This window comes from Hylobates moloch, unplaced genomic scaffold (assembly GCF_009828535.3).
Source record: "Hylobates moloch isolate HMO894 unplaced genomic scaffold, HMol_V3 SCAFFOLD_6, whole genome shotgun sequence".
In the NCBI taxonomy this organism is placed as follows: domain Eukaryota; kingdom Metazoa; phylum Chordata; class Mammalia; order Primates; family Hylobatidae; genus Hylobates; species Hylobates moloch.
In genome coordinates, this window is record NW_026652281.1 from 90,501,242 (window position 1) to 90,521,924 (window position 20,683).

A 20,683-nucleotide genomic window follows, 5' to 3' on the forward strand; every position below is an offset into this window, starting at 1 on the left:
ACTAAAAATACAAAAATTAGCCGGGCATCGTAGCACACACCTGTAGTCTCAGCTGCTTGAGAGGCTGAGGCACAAGAATCACTTGAACCTGAGAGGCGGAGTTTACAGTGAGCAGAGATTGCACCACTGCACTTCAGCCTGGGCGATGGGGTGAGACTCCATCTCAATCAATCAATCAATCAATCAATAAAGTCAACATACATGATGGAAAATCAGAGCAAAAATTATCCTTGAAAATTCTTTCAGTGGGTCTCCCCAATAATACAGCATATATGGTTGTGTACTACCTCACTATGTCTCATAAAGCATAATATAACTTTGTATAATTTCCACCAGAGTTTGATGGAAACAGAGCTGTTTCCTCCATTCAGCATTGTGTAAAGTCATCATTTTAGGGGCCATGTACCAGAAAAAGATACTTCTTTTTCCTAACTGCATATAATTGAATTACATGAGCATTTTCTGCAACAGCACTCAACAAAGCATTGTAAAGATGAGTTAATTCTACAAATAAAAACCGCAGGCCTGAGGGTAGTGACAAACGCTAAAGAATCTATCAATTCAGAAACTATCATAATACATCCTTGAATGTCAAGTCTCCAGTAACACTGGAAAACTGCCCTTATCTTTCTCAAAGTTGCCTGTCAGGTTTGCAACATCTTTCCTAGAGTATATGTGTCTTTTATTCCTTTACATAGGAATTGTTTGCCAATAAAGCAATTTTTTCAAAAGATTTCTCTAAAATAAGAATAAAGTCTAGATTCTGGAAAAATCCTTCCTTATATTTGGCAACAACTCATAATTAAGATTTTATGTTTTAAAATCATAAACAAATCTAATTAAAAACACTACAAAAATAGAGTCTCTCCTTGCCTCCCCCCTCAGACACAAAATCAATTCTAGTCTCAAAAAAAAAAAACTCTACATAATTACCATATGACTCACAATTTTCACTCGTGGGCATTTGTCCCAGGAAAATGAAAGTTTATGGTCACACAGAAGCCTCTACACGAATATATATATAGCACTTCTATTTGTAATAATCAAATACCAGATACAACCCAGAAGTCCGCACTGATGAGTGATGTGGTACACGCGTACCACAGAATATTACTGAACTAAAAAAAGGGAACAAACTATTGACACATATAAGCTGAATCTCCAGAATATGATGCTACGTGAGTCAAACCCCAAAAGGTTACACACTTTAATTGCAATTATATAACATTCCTATAAAGAAAAATTTATAGAAATGGAGAACATGCTAGTGGTTGCCAGGGTTAAGGGAGGAGTGAGGTGGTCTGGAAGTAGAGGTGGCTATAAAAGGGCAGTAATGAGGGATCCTCCTGGTGATATAAATGTTCTCTATCTTGACTGCATCAATGTCAATATCCAGGTTGTGATGCTGTACTATACAGTATATTGCAGGAAGTTACTATTAGGAGAAACTGGGTAGTGTTCAAAGATCTCTGTATTATTTTGTACAACTGCATGTGAACTTATAAATCTGAAAAAATAAAGCTTGATCAAAAATAAAAAAGGAAATCTCTCTAGCCTAATAAATTTACTTTATGACTCTGAGATCTAAGCTTAAGAATTCATCATAGCCCTTGGATTCTTTGTCATCATCAGCCTTCATGGACCTTCCTAGTTCCTTCCCTAAGCACTCCTTCTCACCAGATGTACCCCTTCACAGTGTCCACACCGAAGAGGCTGGAGACCTGTCTGTACAAAAGAATTCTTCCATCTTCCTATAGCTGCTACAAAGGCCACAACAAAGTATTTCCCAATGGCAAGGTAATCTGTCATTACTCAATTATCCAAAAGCAGGGATTCTGTGAAGGAAGTGGATGTCAGCCTTCTTTACAGAGATGAAACTCTGCCATTCAGGGCAACTTTTTCTTGTATATGAAATGAGCCAATAGATTTGTTTGAGGAAGAGATATTCTATTCCAGAGGGACTATTACAGACAATTAAAATACACGTAGGAATATCTTTCAAGTCTTTTTCCTCCCATAAATATAAGAGTCAGAAAGTTATTTTAAACCTAGTCTAATATCTGATTGTCAAAAGAATGACTCTGATAGAAAAAGGAATTTTTTTGAACCTTTTTTTCAGGTATAAACATTCATTCAATCCAATAAAGACATTTTAGAAAAAATTTGACCTATACAATTTATTTTATTTTCCCTATACCTTGGCTAAACAAAATATATTTGGTGATACTCTAAAATACTACGCATTTTCAGTAAAACTGGCAATCAAGTAGAGTTTAACCTTCTTCTGCATGACAACTGAAGATTTTAATTGGAAAAGTATTATAGTCTATAAACAGGAACATCCAAAACATATTTAAACCACTCGTGCACTTTGATTTTTCCATGTTCTTTGCATCTAGATTGAAACACATCACAGGAAATTTCAAAGACCGACGGCTGAATCTAAAAGAAAAAAAAATCCATTTAGTTGCCATGATCATTGTCACCATCAATCCCTAATATCTTATACTTCACTGGTCACACTTAACTCTGCTATGCTGTTTTATGCTTGGGAGAAGACAAATTACTAATCAATTATGTATACTAATTTAAAATGCTACCTTTAGGAGGCATTTTAATAACTTAGTAATAGGGGTGAAGTGCTTCCTCTAACTGCTTACGTGAAAACACCTTCAATAACACATTAGCCAGGATGCACTGAACATTTGGGAACAATTAATGCTATAGTCTACATAAACTATCAAAGTTTTCCCCCAAAGTGGTGGTACAATTCTGCAACTGGTTGAGGTCACATGGTAAATAGAATTATATGCTAATTTGTTCCCATATTAAGTTATCATAAAAGGTCAGACCAAACATAGTAAAAGGAATTCTGGAAAAAAAATTAGCTAAGTAGATTGGTATGTACCGTATCAAAGTAAACTGTTTATTTTAATAGATACAAATACAAGAAAATCTTAAAGCCAGGGCATTTTCCCCTTTTTAAAAACAAACGTTTTAGCTAACCCTAGGCAATGACTTGCACGATTTAAAAATACTTTATAGGAGTAGTTTTTCCCTAAAGGAGAACAGAGGTAGGGTACTTTTTTTTTGCTTTCAAGCAGAGAAAAGCAATGGAAAAGGGCATAATATTCAAAAAGGAAAAATTTCCCCAGAAAACTATTTCCTCTACTTTACATGTTTCTTAAATTTAATTCACATAGTTCTACACATGAACTATAAAATGAACACACAAACACACATGCTTAGTTTAGCTGAAACTAAAGAGGGGTGAAGAGATATTGACTATAATACATTTATTATTTTACTCCAAACTAAACTAAATAATAATATAGGTGTTTTTCTTAGCATACATTTGTCTTTATGCTTTATTTTCCGTATTAACTTTATTAAGAAACTGTTGAGGAAAAAAATCTGTACTTTTTTTTTTTTCCTGGAAGGCGTAAGTAATTCTATGGTTACCACGTTGACTTAAAAAACTGCAAATCAAATTAATGGTTGATGAATTTGGGCTACTAGTTTCACATATGACGATCCCTCATATTTCTGTATTTCAAAGGTCCTTTTATAGAAAAGGGGAAATAATTTGGAGGGGTGATGGAGAAATGAAATATTACAGCATATGAAATCACAGGTCTAGTATTTTATAAAGCATCCAGTTTATTGCAGGACACAACTAAGACAAGTGACAGAGATCATCTGTCACACCCTTAGGCAAACTCCTGAGGAAAAAAAATAAAACAGTAATTTTGTGTTCTAGAGACTATCTTTTTTTCCATCAAAAGATATACTTATATTTTTCACTTCAACATTTCCAGTGGCATCCTACAAGAGAACTAGCACTCACAATAAGTCATCTGAATTTTCTTTAAATCATAACTCATTTTTAATTTCTAAACAGGTTTTACCTATTGATTTAAATAAGATTACTATTAGTTACCATAAAATGAGTTAGGTTCCCATGAAATATCAGTTTGACATCTTGCTCAAATACTTATTTTCCTGCTATTACCAGCATTGTTTATCCTATTTTCCTTCCTTATCAAGTTAGATATGGAGATACCCAGGCATAAAATCTTCAGACACCTTGATGGACTAAAAATAAATTTATTTTTATAAAAAATATAAAAATTATTATCATTCTTGTTTTGAAGGATTTTATGTATTGGGAAGTAAATCCATAAGAAGTTGAGAATTACATTAAAAGAGGGTAAAAGTCTGACAAAAATGAAAATATGCATTGATGCCTAAAAAATCAGGACTGAAGTAAATTAATCTTCATTCCCACTGAAAGCAATCTTGATGTCCAGAGACTGAGAATTATTCTACCATAAAATACGGCACATTAAAAACTACAATAGCCCATTTGAAATGTCTTAATATAATTATGATATCATCTACAAATAATTGTACATATATTTTAATATTCATTGCTGGAGATTCCAATGCAAAATATATTGAAATTGTAAAAATATTAAGTCAGTTAAAGACCTCATCAAATCAGTAGCTATTCTATGACTAAAAGTAAGACTCAAAATAAGATTTGAAAAAAACCACTAAAAGCAGGGTCAAAATATTTGGATGTTGCTTATCAGAAACAACACTATCATTCCTGATGGTTTGCTTATAAAATTCTATATTTCTACCAGCTAGCTGAAAAGAATGAAAAGCTTCTTACAACCAGCTAAAAAGAAAGACTTTACCATGCCCCTTGAAAAAGCTCATTTTCACATTACTCAGGCTTCATTATGCTAAATCAATATTCGTTTAGTCACTGGGGTTATTGACATATTTTAAAATAAAAGTATACCCTTCAGCTACTGCACTCATTACAGGTAATTTGTCTTGTCAGAGAGCAGGGAATATTATCCTAGTCTTTCAGGGGCTGACAGCCCATGGAAATACCTCCCCATGGTTACAACTGTAAATAATTTTAAGGTAAAATATTGAAAAATCAATGACTGTTTCCTGCAATCTGTCACAAACAAATCAATCATAATCTGTACTGCCAGAGAGTATGATTTGAAGGAGATGGGAGCAGATGTAATTCTTGGCTGGAATCTCTCATTTCAAAATCACTTCACATAATGGTGTCATCATTTAAACACTTAACAGTCAGCGCAACTGCCACTGTAACATCTAGTTGGACAAAACCACAAGGAGGGGGAGGAGAAAATGTCATCACTATTATGTTAACAAACATTTAATTTAAATGGTTGCTGCATTAGTAAATTTCAGCTGAAAACAGTTTTACCTGCCCCTTTTCACAGTTCCAAATTAATCAAGGCTGCTTTCCTATAATCTGATGCTTAGCAAATTAGCTCATGATTCAAATTTTGCCCTCTGAAGCACATATACCTTTTTTTTAAAAGTCCATTATAGAGAATAAAATTTGGAATTAATATATAAGGTATTTGAATTGCAGAACATCCCTCTAATTCTGTTAATATGGCAAAGACAAAACAGTATCATATACATCAAGATCATACTTTTAAAGTAAGTTTAAAGGTCTCAATTGCTCAGATATTAAATTTATATTTTCCTTCTATTAAAAAATATTACATTTCAATTTTGTAATATTGTAATATATTTTAAGATGACCAGCAAGATCTAGTCAATTCAAAAATACCCTTGCATTCCATACACAAACTATACCATAAGTAATAACCCAAGTATATGATGTGTAAAAGTTGGTGAAGGTCATTAATACTGAATTTTTTCTGCTAATGTAAACTGCTTTCCAAGTAATCAGCACCATTTTTTACTAGACTACATTTTAATCGCTTCCTTAGCTGCTTACAACCTCTACTTAGGCATGAATAAAAGAATCTGAAATTGGTATATTTTCCCTTCCTGTTGTGTTAACCAAAAATACTATTTGACTTAAAGATTAAAGAGTCTTTTTCCGGAAGATTTCTGTTTTTAAATGTACACTAGTTCTTTTAATGAAAGAAACTGGTTTTAGCCACGTTTCTAACCAATTTCCTAATTATATAACTAGACACCATGAAGTCCTTCATTGTTTTATTAATATTCCTCCCCAGATATAGTTCAGGGGGCAGATCTTTTTAAGCCAGTCAAATTTAGGGTTGGGGGTTGGGGGAAGGTAGTACCTCAGCATTAGTGAAAGGGGCAGATATTTTTGATGCCTAGAAAAGTATACTATTTTCCTTAAAAAGGAAAACAGATATAAATACCATTACAAAATTTCAGCCTGTATAAACATTCTTAGATATAGTAATCGGGGTATTATAAAAAGGTTTTACTCTGTTTTTAATTTAGCCTGCATATTCAATGTGCCTACATAGCACCAGAGGATATAGAATCTTTTCTGATAAATACAAATTGAACCCAATTTTTGTTCAAGAATCTTTCGTTCTTAAACACCACTGGGTTTTTGAAAATGAAAAAGCACATGGGTAAATTATCAAAGAAATAATCCACAATAAAAGGGAGCCCTCCATTCCATGTGAATCCCTGCAACAGCTGCAAGTAAGCAGCAAGCCAACCTAGGAAAGGATTATGTGAAAAGTGGAAAGGCACCTAAGGCTCTGATTCCAGGAAAAGAACCCCTGTGCAGGAGCTCCTGGCCTCCAGCACACTACAATGCCCCAGGCTGGGCCCAACTACTTCTTAGCAGAGCACTGGAACCAGCTGCCAAACACCAAGTCTCCTACTCAGAGTTTGGTCATGTCTGGCAGTAAATCATCCAGCAGAAAACACATCCCCCTCAAATGAAGGCAACAAAGAACTGGGAGGCGAATGAGGACGGTTAAGCAACATGCTAAATGCATGCACGTCAACCACAAACTAAAATGACACCTACAAGAACTGTGCAGGACACCTTCGCAGATCTAATTCTCAGAAAGAAGCTATTTTAAGGGTGCTGAGTATGGCTAAATGATATTTCTCAGCTCTACCAATGCAGTCCATGGCACTAGAAGAGGCAGGCTCAAAAACTTAGCAGAGGAAAATAAAATTGTTTCCATATACCAAATTCAAAGAAATTGCTGTCTACTGCACAAAGTTCTTACATGTAATAAAGGTTCAGGATTATAGAGGAAAGTATTCTTTTAAAAGAGATAATATTACCTCCTTATCTTCAGAATCTCCTCCTTCCAATAGCCAGTACAGTAGCTCCATTATGAATTGCAGACTCTTAAAGAGAAAAACAGGAATAGTTAGCTTCATCTTTTGCACCACTTCCTTCCTTCATGGAATTACAATTTAATTACCAATACTCCAATTGATTTTATTCCTAGATGATACATTTCTCAAAAAGCATGCTCTTTAGCCATTTCCACTAGAGAACGTTTAATACAACCTTCTCAATTAATCAACCATAACCCATTATTGCTGAAAGGACATGTTTTCTTCATATTTTCAAGAGTGGGAACCCCCTACATCTATTTTATATAGAAGGAATATAAGAATTTTAATACATGTGAATACCTTTAATATACATGAAATACGAATCCTAATAAATGTGGCCGATAACAGATATAAAACTCAACCAATCTGCATGTGTTTAGATTTTTCCTACATTTATCCTTAGGAGGAAAAAAGAAACCATTCAATCCTCTTATCTTTTAAATTCAACCATTTTATACATGGTTTAAAACAAAGTAAAACAAAACAAAAAACTAAGCTTAAAGGCAAACAAAAAGGAATCAGATTCCTCACCGCCTAACATTTTCTTTACATTTGTGTTGTGTTTTCTAACTCACTGTAATGCTTTAGTTCTCAGTCATACATGAAACCCAATTTCCATAAGCAATCGGTAATAGGAAAACTCAAGGATGTTACTTTAAAATTATTTTATATCACTTCATATTAGTTAAAAATCACTGTAATGCCTCGGAAAGTATTCAGAGAAACATTTATTTTATTGGCGGCTATATTAACTACTGCCTTCTGTAAAATTGGCTTTTTTTTGTTATAAGAACCATTTTTTTTTTACTTAATAAAATGTTCTGTCAATAAATTCAGTTCCTTGCTCTGACCACTAGACAAATATTCTGCAAAACAATTCTTTCTCATAGCTTTTCTTATCTGCCTATATTCAGCAGCCTCTATTTCATGAGAAATGACAAGTTTTACATACCTGTGTGTACTCTGTCACTAAAAAAGTTTCATACCCATGACTGGAACTGATATTCCCACTAAATTTATTCTTAAAAGAACTAGGTAATTTAAATGATTAAAAACTGTAATTAGGCATAAACAGGTTATTTTTCTTAAATAATTCTATTTGTATAAAATATTACAACCTTCACTTTGATTTTTATGAAAAGCACGGAGTTTATAAATTTTACTGTCCAATTATACCATTAAAAATAAATTATTCAAAGTAATTCCACGATAAATAGTAAGTAAAAATAAATTACTCTTTTATTTCATGAACCTAAAATTTTTCTATTTACTGTACTCTTGTTTAATGCATTAATAAAAATTTTTAATAATCAAAGGCCTCAAGTAGCTGGCATTCTCTACATCTTGTACTTAGCCTCTATTATCAATATAAATACTTTAGTAAAACCAACATTGATGCTATTTTGGATTGACTCCACATACAAGCAAACTGTGTGCAGACACTCACTTGTAGACGAGCCTTGGGATGTGCAAGGACAAATTTCAGCCAACATTTGGAGGAACTCCTTAGTTCAGAAGTGAACTTAGCTGACAACATCCAAATGTATTATGGAAGCATCACACTTATCACCTGCACCGAAAATGGAAATGATTCTGTTTAAGGAAACACAGAAAACTAAGTAATACTTTTGGGATATTAGATTCAAATATCTAATTTTCTCCAAGGTATCACTCCGTATTATGGCAAATAAACAAATAAAAGCTGTATCAAGCTATGGAATATCATTAGCCTGAGAAAAGACTAGAAAAATGGATTACGTAAATGACAACTGCAGGAGAAAATTATATTCTCTTCTCCCGAACAAATGTTAAGTGCATCCCTACTAATAAAGACTTAAACTCAAACTACATTAGAATATACTGGTTTTCAATTTTGAAGCATCTAAGTTAATTTGCTAAGCTAAATTGGTGCTTAGGTATACTATAGCTATAAAAACACTGCAGATTTATGCAGAAATAAGTCTTCGGCATCACACTTCGGAGTAGTGCTATGAAAGCAAACCAGTCATTATTGAAAAAGGAAAAAAGAATTTCCTAGATTTGACATGTTCTTAGAGTTGCACCAACTGCTATTCTATTAAGAAAAATTATTCCCTATAAACGGCTAACAAATATACCAAAAAGATGTTAAAATACAGGAGTCAACAAAAGAGATATTGAAGAGAAATATATAAAGATAATGAAATACTACTCAAAACAGGCTGTACTATCCCAAAGTTAAAACATTATTCCAAAGTATGATGCTATGTTCATAATCTATTTTGAAGAGCATATTTAATTCACTCAGGATTATATGATTTAATTTACTTTCCTGTTATCAACTAAAGAACATTTTTTCCTAAGATTTCTAGAATGTATACACATAATAATAATTATTGAGTTATTCGTTAAAATGGATGATTAGTTCATATTCCTATTTCATCTCTTTTAATGCAATATATCAAATTTGAAAATAACACATGGATAACAGCATAAGAATGCTCATCATAGCTGCCAGAGGGGAAAAAAAATTTTGATTGGGGGTGGTATGGGAGATAAAGCAATTATCTCAAAATTAATGGTCTTGTTTTAGTTTTAGCAAACAAATCTACATAAGTCTTTCTTTTAGTTTACCATGTAATTCTAACCAGCTAATTATCCTTGGAGTCAAGAATGAGCTGTGACTCTACACCTGGCTTTTCCGATCATATGCCTATGGTCTCCTCCACTTTCATTTCCTCTTTCTACAATGACTTTTAATATTAAAGAAAAACATACACACTTCTTACATACACACTGATAGACAGCCAGCTTCCAGGAAATCATGAGCTACAAAGAGAGGGGAAAATCTTAATGCAATACTTATGTTAAAAGGTATTAGGTGCTGGGTAAGCCAAGGGTAATATAATCAACAGCATCCATCTTGCCAGTGTTTCTGCATTCCGAGATTTGGACTAAAGAACAGTAATATTATTTTAGTGTGGTCACCCAGGTTATGACTCAGATCCTTAAACTAGTAAGAGACTAGTGCACAGAACAATATTTTGGAAGAAATAAAGCAGTTTTCTTCTATTTTTAGAAATAAAAACAAGGCATTCCGTAAACACTGTGTCTAGGTATTGAATGATATGAAAAAGAAATTGTTTTAGATCATTAAGGCACACCAGGAGACTGTTTCTTTTCAAAAAAAAACGAAATAGCATAAATTTCTCATATATTTACCTCTTATTATGTTCCTGTTTCTGCACATTAAGCATGCCCTCCTCTACAGACTTATTCTGAACACTAATAAGTGTTTGTTTAATAAAATACTGCTCTATTTTATGCTTTTCTTTCAAAATTAGAAACCATTATTCCACAAAGGTAGAGCACAAAGAAAGCCGACACAGGCATTGCCAAAAAGCCACAAGTAGTATTAGCACATGCCAGAACACTTAACATTAAACTCATTTCTCTCTAAAACTTCTGTTGCCAAAGTGTTCACAAAATCTGGAAGCTCAAAGACAGGTTTCAAGTGCAATTAAATTCTCCAAAAGCAAAACTGTACAAAAATATGCCGCTCTTCTTATGTCACCATTTATAGACAACATTTTCTCAGGATCTTAATTAAGATAACGATGCACACCTGTGTCAACATTCTCTGGCAAGACAGCCTTATCAATCATAATCCTTTAAGTACACTCCAAAACAGCAAAGCGATATGACAGAAGCAATCTGTTGCCTTTCCTGGTGTTGGTGTTATGTCTCTCCCACAAGAATGATGAGATCTTTAAAATACAGCAGACCTACTTTTATGAGTCTTTAAAGTTTTAACTGTAAATAGCTATTACACTAAATAAACAGGAATAACCTCTTTTGCACTTGACTGAAACAATGACAACTGTACAGCCAAAACTTGAAGAACAAGCTCTAGGGCCATGTCTTGACAATACAATTGCGAATCATACTTTAAAGCTTTAAATTTTAAGAGTTATGCGAAACTGGATCCGTGCAGACATGACAAACCAATAAACCTTTAGGAAGTTTTAAAATGAGAATATTTAATAGTCCTACGTTAAAAACAACCCGAGCAAACTTATCCCTAGTGTAAGTTTAAATGTTTGGAAAGATACAAATTCAATAGAAAGCAAGGGGAGAAAAAGCCTTCTTGGCAACCTGGGATGGGAGGGATACAGATCCCACCTCTGCTGGAAGAGAAAGCTTCAGAGTCAAGACACCAATCAAACTACCGCTAACAAGTATGCAGCTTTCCAAACGGAAAAGCTGATGAATAGGAAGTAAGGAGGGGAGAGTGAAACAAATGGTCACCACTATCCAGATAAAAAGTTAAAACCTCGTGTTTACCAGCAAAAAAGTGAACGCTTTCATATAAAAACGGAGAAAACCCGTCAGATGCTATCTGCATGCCGTCTGACTGCTAATCATGATCGGCCGTTCCCTTTCTCATATTAACACAATTCTATCTCAGTCGCCGGGCGGCCGTGGCCAGCTGAGCAGCAGAGCCATCAATGTGCAAATAAAGCAGAAAATAGAGACATCCTTAAGAAATGAGTCTTAAATTTGACGTAGAGCGGAGGTGACAACCACGGCAACAGAACCATACATTCTAAATGCCTCAATATCTTGCAGGAGTCTCTCCAGCCCTTGACACCAAAAAGAAGACAGTACAAGAAAAGGGGTTAAAAAAATTAAAAAACCAACCAACAAACGGGGCGGGGGCGGGGGGAGAAAGCGCGGGACTGCCGGAGTGGCAGGATGATGTAATGAGGATGTCTGTGTGACAGACTCGGGTTCTCGGTGGCACAAACCTCCAGGGCTCTACTCCGGAAAGCCGTGTCCCGGACGACAGCCGCGGCGACTGAGGGGCCACGCCCACGCGCGCCCGCCCCGGAACCCCGACACCCGGAGAGGCTCGTTCGACGCCGACGCGGCCCGAGGCCCAGGCCCTAACCCACGGGACATCTGGCCGCGCGCGGGGCACCGCCGCGTCCGTCCGGCCCACAAGGGGACACGACTCCAGGGGCGGACGGCGCGGCCAGTGGTCCTGGCCGGGGCCGGGGCTCACCTCTCCTCCGCCGCGCGGGCGCGCGGGCCGCGGACGCTCCCTCGTGGCTGGCGCGAGCCCCCGGAGGGCGGCGCGCGCGGGCCGTTACCGACCGTTAGCGCCAGGGGCTGCGGCTGCGGCGGGCGGAGCCGGGGGCGGGCACTGAGGGGCCGTGGGGCCGCAAGAGGCGGGAGCGAGGGGAGCAGGGCGGGGACGCTGCTCCCGGGAGCTCCCAGCGACGACTCGGGCCTACTGAGAGCCCGGGAAGAGGCCGTCGGCGAGGCCGCCACTGGCCGGCTCCGCGCTCCCCCAGGCTCGGGCCGCTCCGCCTCGCTTAGGCTTTGGCAGGCTGGCAGCCACCTCGGCCCCGCGGTCCCCGCGGCCGCTGCCGCCAGCTTCCCGTCTCCATGACAATAGCGCGATCGAGACCCCGCTCCGCCCCGCCCCACCCCTTTGGCGACGAGACTCGGAGGAAAGCGGGGTTACGTCACCAGGGGGCGGAGCCCAGAGGCCAGCGCCCAATCATAGGTGAAGGAGGTGTCAGGCACTGGGCTAGGCGGACCCAGGGGTTCTCGGAGAATGTAGTCTGAACCGGTCAGTCCTCTTGGTGGGCGGTGTCTGGGGGAGGGGAGCAGAAGGAGGGGAGGAGCCAACGCGCGTGCACGAGAGCGCACCGCCGAGCGGGTGCCGGTGCGGCGGTGGGTTAGTGTGAGCTCGCGAAATAAAGTACATCTCGCCCGTCAAAGTCAATGCGAGAAACTTTGTATATAGTTATGCTTCGGCTTGCGTGTGGCCCCATTATGCGAAGTTCCCGATATCCCGAGCTTACGCGGCGTGCCCAAACCTGTGCCATCTTCTGTCCTGGTTCACCAGCGCCCCTGTCTGTCCCAGAGTTCGAGTGCGTCCGTGGCTTGTGGTGGCGGGAGGTGGAGAGAAGAGGAGAGGGTCTGTTTTGTATTCTAACTGTGTGGCCGTCGTGGGCAAGGGCTCTGCCTCTGACTCAGTTGTGTGTGTTTGCCTCGCCAGCGCCTCGCTGAACAAACAGTGGTTGGGTTGGGCACTGCTCTGCCCAGTGTTTGCAGTGGAGCGTGGGCGGGTGCGAGAGTGCGTGCGAAGGGGAAGGCGACTTAGTTAAACAAAAGGGAAGGGGACCCGCACCCTCCACCACCACCGACTTGGCGGTGCTAGCTGCGTGCGGTGGGAAAGCCGGGAGAAAGAGGCTGCGAGGCGTGGGAGTGGAGCTGGGGACGGTCCCGAGACCTCCTCGGGTGTAGTTGATTCTCTGTCTGGCAATTCTTGCCCACCACCCCTACTCTAGAAAAAGGCTACCCCGGTAGTTCCAGGAACCAGTGTCTTCTCCCTCGCCGTCCGGCGAGGGGTCGGTAGAAGGAAAGCGAGGCGGGGACGTGCAGACGTCTGAGGCCTGTCTCTCGCCCACCTGCTGCTGCCGGCGCAGAGGGGCAGTCATCCCGGACTTCCTGCGCCCTAGGCGCGGGCCATCCATCGGCTCTCCCAGAGACTTTCATTCCAGATCTCCAGCTGGCTCTCGGGCCCCCTGGCTTGGGGAAGACGCCAGAAGGGGGTGGGCAATGAATGGCCTCGGAGCCCAGCTTGCCGGAGAACAAGAAATCCGCAAAGTCCGCATTCTACTGTGGCTAGGAGAGCGCACAGCGTTCGCCGGCGCACAGTCCGCGGTCTTGTTCCCTTTGTGCTTTGGGGCGACGGGACCCGCTGCAGGGCCGGCCGTGCGTCGGGACTGCCACTCCGCCCCGAGGTTGCAGAAGAGGAAAGTTGGAAGAGATCGGCGCTCCTGGGATGTGATTGTCATCCTGGGGCCGGCGCTCGAGAGTCTGAGAGAAAGCGAGAGAGAGGGAGAGACCGGGGAGGGGAAAAGGGGAGGCAAAGAGGAGGGGTGAGAGGGGGCCCGCGGAGGGGAGGCGGGCGCTAGGGAGGGGCGAGAGGAGCGCCAGCGAGCGGGAGAGGGAGCCGAGGAGGAAGAGGGAGAGGGCGAGGCGTGCCTGGCAGCCGGGTTGGCTGCGGCCGCCCAGAAGCTCCTGCCAGTCCTCCTACCGACTACACCCCGGGAAGGAGGAGCTTCGAGCGCGCACAAGGCGTCAGAATCCTCAATTTCCAACTTAGCATCTTGGCAGGACCTTTGCAAAGCCAAAAGCAGAGCCCCCCGGTGCAAAGAGCGAGGGGAAAAAAGAGAAAGCAGCAAGGGAGGGGAGGGGAAAAAAAGCCCAGCTGGGGCGAGCTAGGCGCGCAGAGGAGCGGGCGCGGCGGTCGCAGCCGGAGGCGCGCGGGAAGCCAGCGAGGAGGCGCCGCGGGCCGGAGCCCCGGAGCCGGGGCCAGAGGAGCGGCGGCCCAGGGCAGCCAGAGGCCAGGTGCCCGCCCGCTCGCCCTCTCAGGGCGCCGCCCGGCTCGTTGGCGGCCGCGGCGCGGCGCGCCCCATGCCCGTGTGTGGCCATGTCCTATCCGCAGGGCTACTTGTACCAGCCGTCCGCCTCGCTGGCGCTCTACTCGTGCCCGGCGTACAGCACCAGCGTCATTTCGGGGCCCCGCACGGATGAGCTCGGTCGCTCTTCTTCGGGCTCCGCGTTCTCGCCCTACGCTGGCTCGACTGCCTTCACGGCGCCCTCGCCGGGCTACAACTCGCACCTCCAGTACGGCGCCGACCCCGCCGCCGCCGCCGCCGCCGCCTTCTCCTCGTACGTGGTAAGTGAACGGGATCCGCGGCGGGCGAGGGGCAGCAGGGGCCGGGCGAGAGGACGGGGGCGGAGGGGGACACGGGCCTAGGCGCCAACACCGACCTCCCCCGCCAAGCTTCGCGGCCCCTTCAAACTTGGGCGATTGTCTCCGCCAGCTTCGCCCAGGCCTTGGGCTCAAGAGTTGCTCGGAAAAGAGAGCCGCGTCTTGCTCGGTTCGCTGAGCTGGTGGGAAGGGGTTCTGTGGAGAGAGGTAGCTGCAATTAAAGAGCAGCATTTGGTGTAAACGTAAGCTCCGGGCTGCCCTGCAAATTTTATATTTTTGGTTTTGCCATTTTGGAAAAGTAGTTCAAAAGAAATAGACCCGAAATTTGAGCAGCAGCGTGCTAAGTCTATGTAAATGTGTTTGGCCTAGCCTTTAATTAGTCCTCCAAAATGTTGCAAATCCGTAATCCTATCCTCGCAATCCGATTTGGGGGTATTAAATTTCTGAAAAGTCGGTCGAGCTGCGGTGCATCCGGGATTTTTCGGCCAGGTTGTAACTTCGGTCTGGGGTAGTATTTTTGAAGGGCGGGAGTGCCTGGGCATGGCTCAGCTTTTTGTTTGCATTTCTTAGCGTGTTGAAAAAAGAAAAAAAGAGCCTTGACTTCCCTTGTTTTCCCCCCTTGCGCCCAACGTGCGGCCGCTCCCGCGCTGAGCGCGGAGTCGCCTCAGTTGCCCAGGCCTCTATCTGCATGGAGGGCCGGGCCGCCGCGGCCAGATCTGCGCACGGGGTACGGACGTGCCCGGGCAGATGGGGGCCTACGGGGTGACACCGAGGCCAGGACAGCTTCAGGGGCCCCAGAAGGACCTGACCCAGGAAATGAGGTCGCCGCTGCCTTCTGAGGAGGGGGAGGAGTTGCTCCTAGGTCTGAACCCCGCCAGCCTTGCCCCGTAGGAAGCTAGAGTGCGGGCTTGGTCCACCCACAGACCCCGGGGAGCGCAGGGAAGAGGGTGCTTCGGTCGTTCCGATGGCAGTGGAGACCACGGTCCACACTCACCTCTCTGCGTCTCCACCGCAGGGCTCTCCCTACGACCACACACCCGGCATGGCGGGCTCCTTGGGGTACCATCCTTACGCGGCGCCCCTGGGATCGTACCCTTACGGGGACCCAGCGTACCGGAAGAACGCCACAAGGGACGCCACGGCTACGCTCAAGGCCTGGCTCAACGAGCACCGCAAGAACCCCTACCCCACCAAGGGCGAGAAGATCATGCTGGCCATCATCACCAAGATGACCCTCACCCAGGTGTCCACCTGGTTCGCCAACGCGCGCCGGCGCCTCAAGAAAGAGAATAAAATGACGTGGACTCCGCGGAACCGCAGCGAGGACGAGGAAGAGGAGGAGAACATTGACCTGGAGAAGAACGACGAGGACGAGCCCCAGAAGCCCGAGGACAAGGGCGACCCCGAGGGCGCCGAAGCAGGTTGGTGGACACGGGAAAGGGCGTGTTGGGCGGGAGTAAAAAGGAAAAGAGAGGCCTGGAGGGGGCGCGCACGGGGCCTGGAGGTTGGGGGCAGGGGTCTCTGCCTTTGCGGGCGGGAACCGGGTCCCGCCGCGCGGCCTCTGCGCCCCTGACAGCCTGGGTTTCGCCCGCAGGAGGAGCTGAGCAGAAGGCGGCTTCGGGCTGCGAACGGCTTCAGGGACCACCCACCCCTGCAGGCAAGGAGACCGAGGGCAGCCTCAGCGACTCGGATTTTAAGGAGCCGCCCTCGGAGGGCCGCCTCGACGCGCTGCAGGGCCCCCCCCGCACCGGCGGGCCCTCCCCGGCTGGGCCAGCGGCGGCGCGGCTGGCGGAGGACCCGGCTCCTCACTACCTCGCTGGAGCGCCGGCGCCCGGCCCGCATCCAGCCGCGGGAGAGCTGCCCCCGGGTCCAGGAGGGCCCTCGGTTATCCATTCGCCGCCTCCGCCGCCGCCTCCGGCGGTGCTCGCCAAGCCCAAACTGTGGTCTCTGGCAGAGATCGCCACATCCTCGGACAAGGTCAAGGAAGGGGGCGGCGGGAGCGAGGGCTCTCCATGCCCACCGTGTCCCGGGCCCATAGCCGGGCAAACCCTAGGAGGCAGCCGTGCGTCGCCGGCCCCGGCGCCGTCGCGCTCGCCCTCGGCGCAGTGTCCTTTTCCAGGCGGGACGGTGCTGTCCCGGCCTCTCTACTACACCGCGCCATTCTATCCCGGCTACACGAACTATGGCTCCTTCGGACACCTTCATGGCCACCCGGGGCCCGGGCCAGGCCCCACAACCGGTCCGGGGTCTCATTTCAATGGATTAAACCAGACTGTGTTGAACCGAGCGGACGCTTTGGCTAAAGACCCGAAAATGTTGCGGAGCCAGTCTCAGCTAGACCTGTGCAAAGACTCTCCCTATGAATTGAAGAAAGGTATGTCCGACATTTAACGCGGGCTGCGTCGGTCCTGGACTTTTCTAATTTATTAAAAACATGGCCTTGGCAGTTATTTTTCCATCACCGAGAGAGAGAGACAGAGAGAGAAAATAAACTACCCCTCCTATTCAGAAGTTTATAGTTTATGGAGATGGATGACATAAAAATGTAAACATCTCCACACACACACAAAAATGTCTTAACCAACCGAAAAGAAAAATTAAAAAAGGATTTGTATTAAATCTTATTCTGTATATTTAATGTAGCATTTTTGTATTTAAATTGATATTCAATATCTTTGAAGTAAATTATGAAATCAAGACACCTGTACAGGCATTTAATGTTTTTTTGTAATATAAATAATATACATTTGTGTTTCCCCCAAAACTGTTTCATAGTTTAAAAATACAAGTTTAATTTAATTTTTTACACCTATTGATTCTGCTGGGTATGAGCTAAAGTATTACAGAAAGGAAACAGGTTATACTCTTAGATTTAAAAAGTGAAAGAAACTGCAGGCGCCTTTGTAAAATGCAAAATATTTAATTAAAAGAGATTTTAACATAATGAGAGACACTCATTACTTTTTAGAAGCCTCAATAAACTGTCCATTGCCTTGGTCAAAAGGTGCAAACTGCAACTTTTTTCGAAGTGGGGATTGAAAGGTTCCACAGACCTTCAAGTGTGCCAGGGGAAAACCATAATTAGGCTGCAAGCCCCGGGGAACCTGGCCCTACCCAGAATGCAGATCTGGATCACTGATGCGGGCTGTTTGGGAGAGATTGGACCCTGGAGGAAGGAGAAGAGAGACCCAAGTGTGTGCGCAGAAGGGAGAAAAGATGGCAAAGCCAGCTAGGGACACGCACCACCCGAGCTCCATCGCTTAACCTAATTACTTCCAATCAGTGTCGTGTTTTATGCAAAGCAATCAGCTGGTGAACTTTGCTAATGAGTTCGATTTTATGCCGGATTTAGCCCTTATTACTATTTCAAGGGTGCTTCGGGCTAGTGCGGGCGGGAGCATTCAGGGATGCCAAGGGGAAGACTTTCCGAAGTCCCTGTCTTCTTCTCTGCCCCTTCAAATTTGGGCATTGATCTCTTCTTTGGATTTGATTAAATTATGAACGTTCCGTCTCAGACCGTGCGGGTGGCAGGCGGCCCAGAAGTGCCCGCTCAGCTGCGGGGCTGGGGTCGAGCGGGACGGGCGAGGGGACGGTTTCCCCCTTTCACAGGTAGGTGTCACACTTGTCCTGAATTTCAAGCCTGCACTTTACAGAGTCGGAGATTGCAGAGTGGGCGGAAGGGGAGGAGGGAGGGCCACAGCCACTTGGGGGAAGAGAGGGGAGCCCCTGAAACGATCCCTCCCTCTCACAACGGGCCTCTTTCTGGACAAGTGGCCTTCAAAAGTTCGAGGCCATTTGCCTAGATAACGAGGCCGTTGTGGACTCCATCAGGCTTGTCGTCGCTTTAGCACTTTTCCGAGCTCAGATGCAAGAGTCCGAGTAGCTACAAAAATATTTTGGGGGTTTTATTTTCTCGTTTTAATCCCGCATACTTCATCTCAAAATGAAAAGTCCAGATGCATTTGAATCCCTAATGAGGAAGAATCAACGCCCTGCCCCCGAGGCCGGCCAACAATGTTGGTTCGGGCTTGGCTGCGGTGCTGGCGGCTCCATTTTGCACCGAGTGCGGCTCCGAGATCTGGAGCCCGGACGCGTTTTACTTCGTGGGAAATTTTCAGCGGTTGGGGGAGGGACTAGGGGGGTGTTATGGCAAAAACATACCCCAGCGACGGGAATTAATTTGCTGTATTAAACCCAAGCCTGAGTGTAGAGAGGGAATGTGTTTGCACATAACACCGGCTTAATTAGGCTAAATCAAAATGCACATATTTGCATTTCTACTGAATATGACTTTAACCTTAACTCGGGGTTTTAAACCCACCCCGAAGTTTCACTGGAGTTGCTTTTGCTATTTCTTTTTTTTAACCTGCCACGGGGCTCCTTTAAGCTTATTCGAATTTAAACAAGTTTGAAAGCTGCATTGTCCAGATGTTTTAGCAAACAGCAGTCGACTTCAGGGTTTAAATTAGTGAGAAAATTCACGCAGGGAAAATGGTTTCAAAGCTGGAAGTGTGAATGATTAAATATGCATGAGACGATCGTATTTTATTTTGTCCCTTTAATTATAAATGATTTTTTAAACAATTGAATTCCAGAGATGACTTGCCCTCCCTCCTTCCCCCCCCCCACCCCGCGCCTCATCCCCCTCCACTCTCCCCTCTCTCCCCCCACAGCCTGGTTCACAATCAGCTTTCCCCCCTGTTGAATATGCAGCCCCAGGAGTCACCTTTTCTAAAAAAGTCAGAAGAATAGGCCAGTCCCCTTCTCTTAAGGGAGAGTTTAAGGACGACATCAACTCGGCGGGGTTTTGGAAGCATTGGCCCTAAACCCTGCCCAACGATTTTAAAAAGAAAATTACAGGCCTCCCAGTGTTCCCGGGAATATGCAAATGGCAGGGCGCAGGCCTCCCAAATCAGACCGCGAAGGCTCGAGGCTGGGAGCCGAATGCCCGCCGAGCTGCCTGGGAACGGGAACCGCGCACCCAGGAACGCTAGGCGTTTCTCTTCATCCAGGGACGGCGCGGGGAGCCTCCGGCTGGGGAGCTAAACCGGTGGGGGCTCCGCGGCTGCTGCCTGAGTCACTGTCCTCTGCCTGCATCCTTCCCGCCCTGGGCCTCTGCACGGTCTGCGGTTTTCTGTGCGCACTTGGTCTTCAGTACTAGCACCCAGTTACGTCTGGGTTTTTCTTCTTTACAGAGCTGGGTTTCGGTGGCCACCAGCTTTTCTAGTGTTTAGTGACTTTGAGTTTGGAGGTTGCCTGCCAGGCAAACGGGGGTTCAGGGCATTTAGGAAATGTCTTCCGCGCTTAATCCCAGAAGTGGTTGCGTGTCCGTATGATCCCGAGTTCCTGCCAGAGCCTCTTCTTTGCTGCGTCTCGGGCCCTCCAGCAGGCGAAGCCTCTTAGACGCGCTGGGGAAACTTCCGGCGTGTTCGGGGCTCAGGGTTTCTTCTCAGGCATGGATTGGGGCGCAGAAGTTGCGCGAGGCAGCGCCTAAGGTCCCGAGGTGCTGAGACTGTGCTGGCGTTTGCCACCTGTGCCTGGCTAGGCCGTTTCTGGGCCCCAAGAAACGCCTACCTTGGCACTTAGGGACCAGAAGCCGCTGGATGTCTAGCAACAGGGGTCACGGGATCACTCCGTGGGGTCTCTGTAAGCAGTCCCCTGAGGCAGTGCAAAACCGGGAACCTGCTCTGTGCGGGGCCGAATCAGTTCATGGGATTTGGGAGTCAGGAGAGACGTCTTTCTCCTCCCCGCTCCTAC

General features: G+C 44.8%; 2 protein-coding genes across 5 annotated transcripts; one reads left to right on the forward strand and one right to left on the reverse strand.

The window, feature by feature from the left end:
- Nucleotides 1-2,162: 2,162 nt before the first annotated feature.
- On the reverse strand, nt 2,163-12,629 carry LOC116470435 (uncharacterized). Of its 4 annotated transcripts, none has more exons than XR_009214208.1 (5): nt 11,940-12,180; nt 8,600-8,722; nt 7,093-7,158; nt 3,421-3,562; nt 2,163-2,442 (listed from the first exon to the last, which is right to left on the reverse strand). XR_009214208.1 is itself a non-coding variant. In XM_032155944.2 (4 exons), exons 2-4 carry the CDS (start codon nt 8,687-8,689, stop codon nt 2,320-2,322), a joined length of 279 nt encoding a protein of 92 aa, XP_032011835.1. In that variant the 5' UTR covers nt 8,690-8,722; nt 12,197-12,629; the 3' UTR covers nt 2,163-2,319. The 4 variants fall into 4 exon arrangements, 2 of the variants coding, with proteins under 2 accessions (XP_032011835.1, XP_058296981.1); XR_009214207.1 differs by having other exon boundaries at nt 3,421-3,479; nt 11,940-12,165; XM_032155944.2 differs by lacking the exons at nt 3,421-3,562; nt 11,940-12,180 and adding an exon at nt 12,197-12,629.
- A 1,683-nt stretch (nt 12,630-14,312) lies between these two features.
- Nucleotides 14,313-17,929, forward strand: IRX5 (iroquois homeobox 5). Its single transcript, XM_032155946.2, has 3 exons — nt 14,313-14,890; nt 15,942-16,347; nt 16,521-17,929. Exons 1-3 carry the CDS (start codon nt 14,642-14,644, stop codon nt 17,315-17,317), a joined length of 1,452 nt encoding a protein of 483 aa, XP_032011837.1. The 5' UTR covers nt 14,313-14,641; the 3' UTR covers nt 17,318-17,929.
- The last annotated feature ends 2,754 nt before the right edge of the window (nt 17,930-20,683 follow it).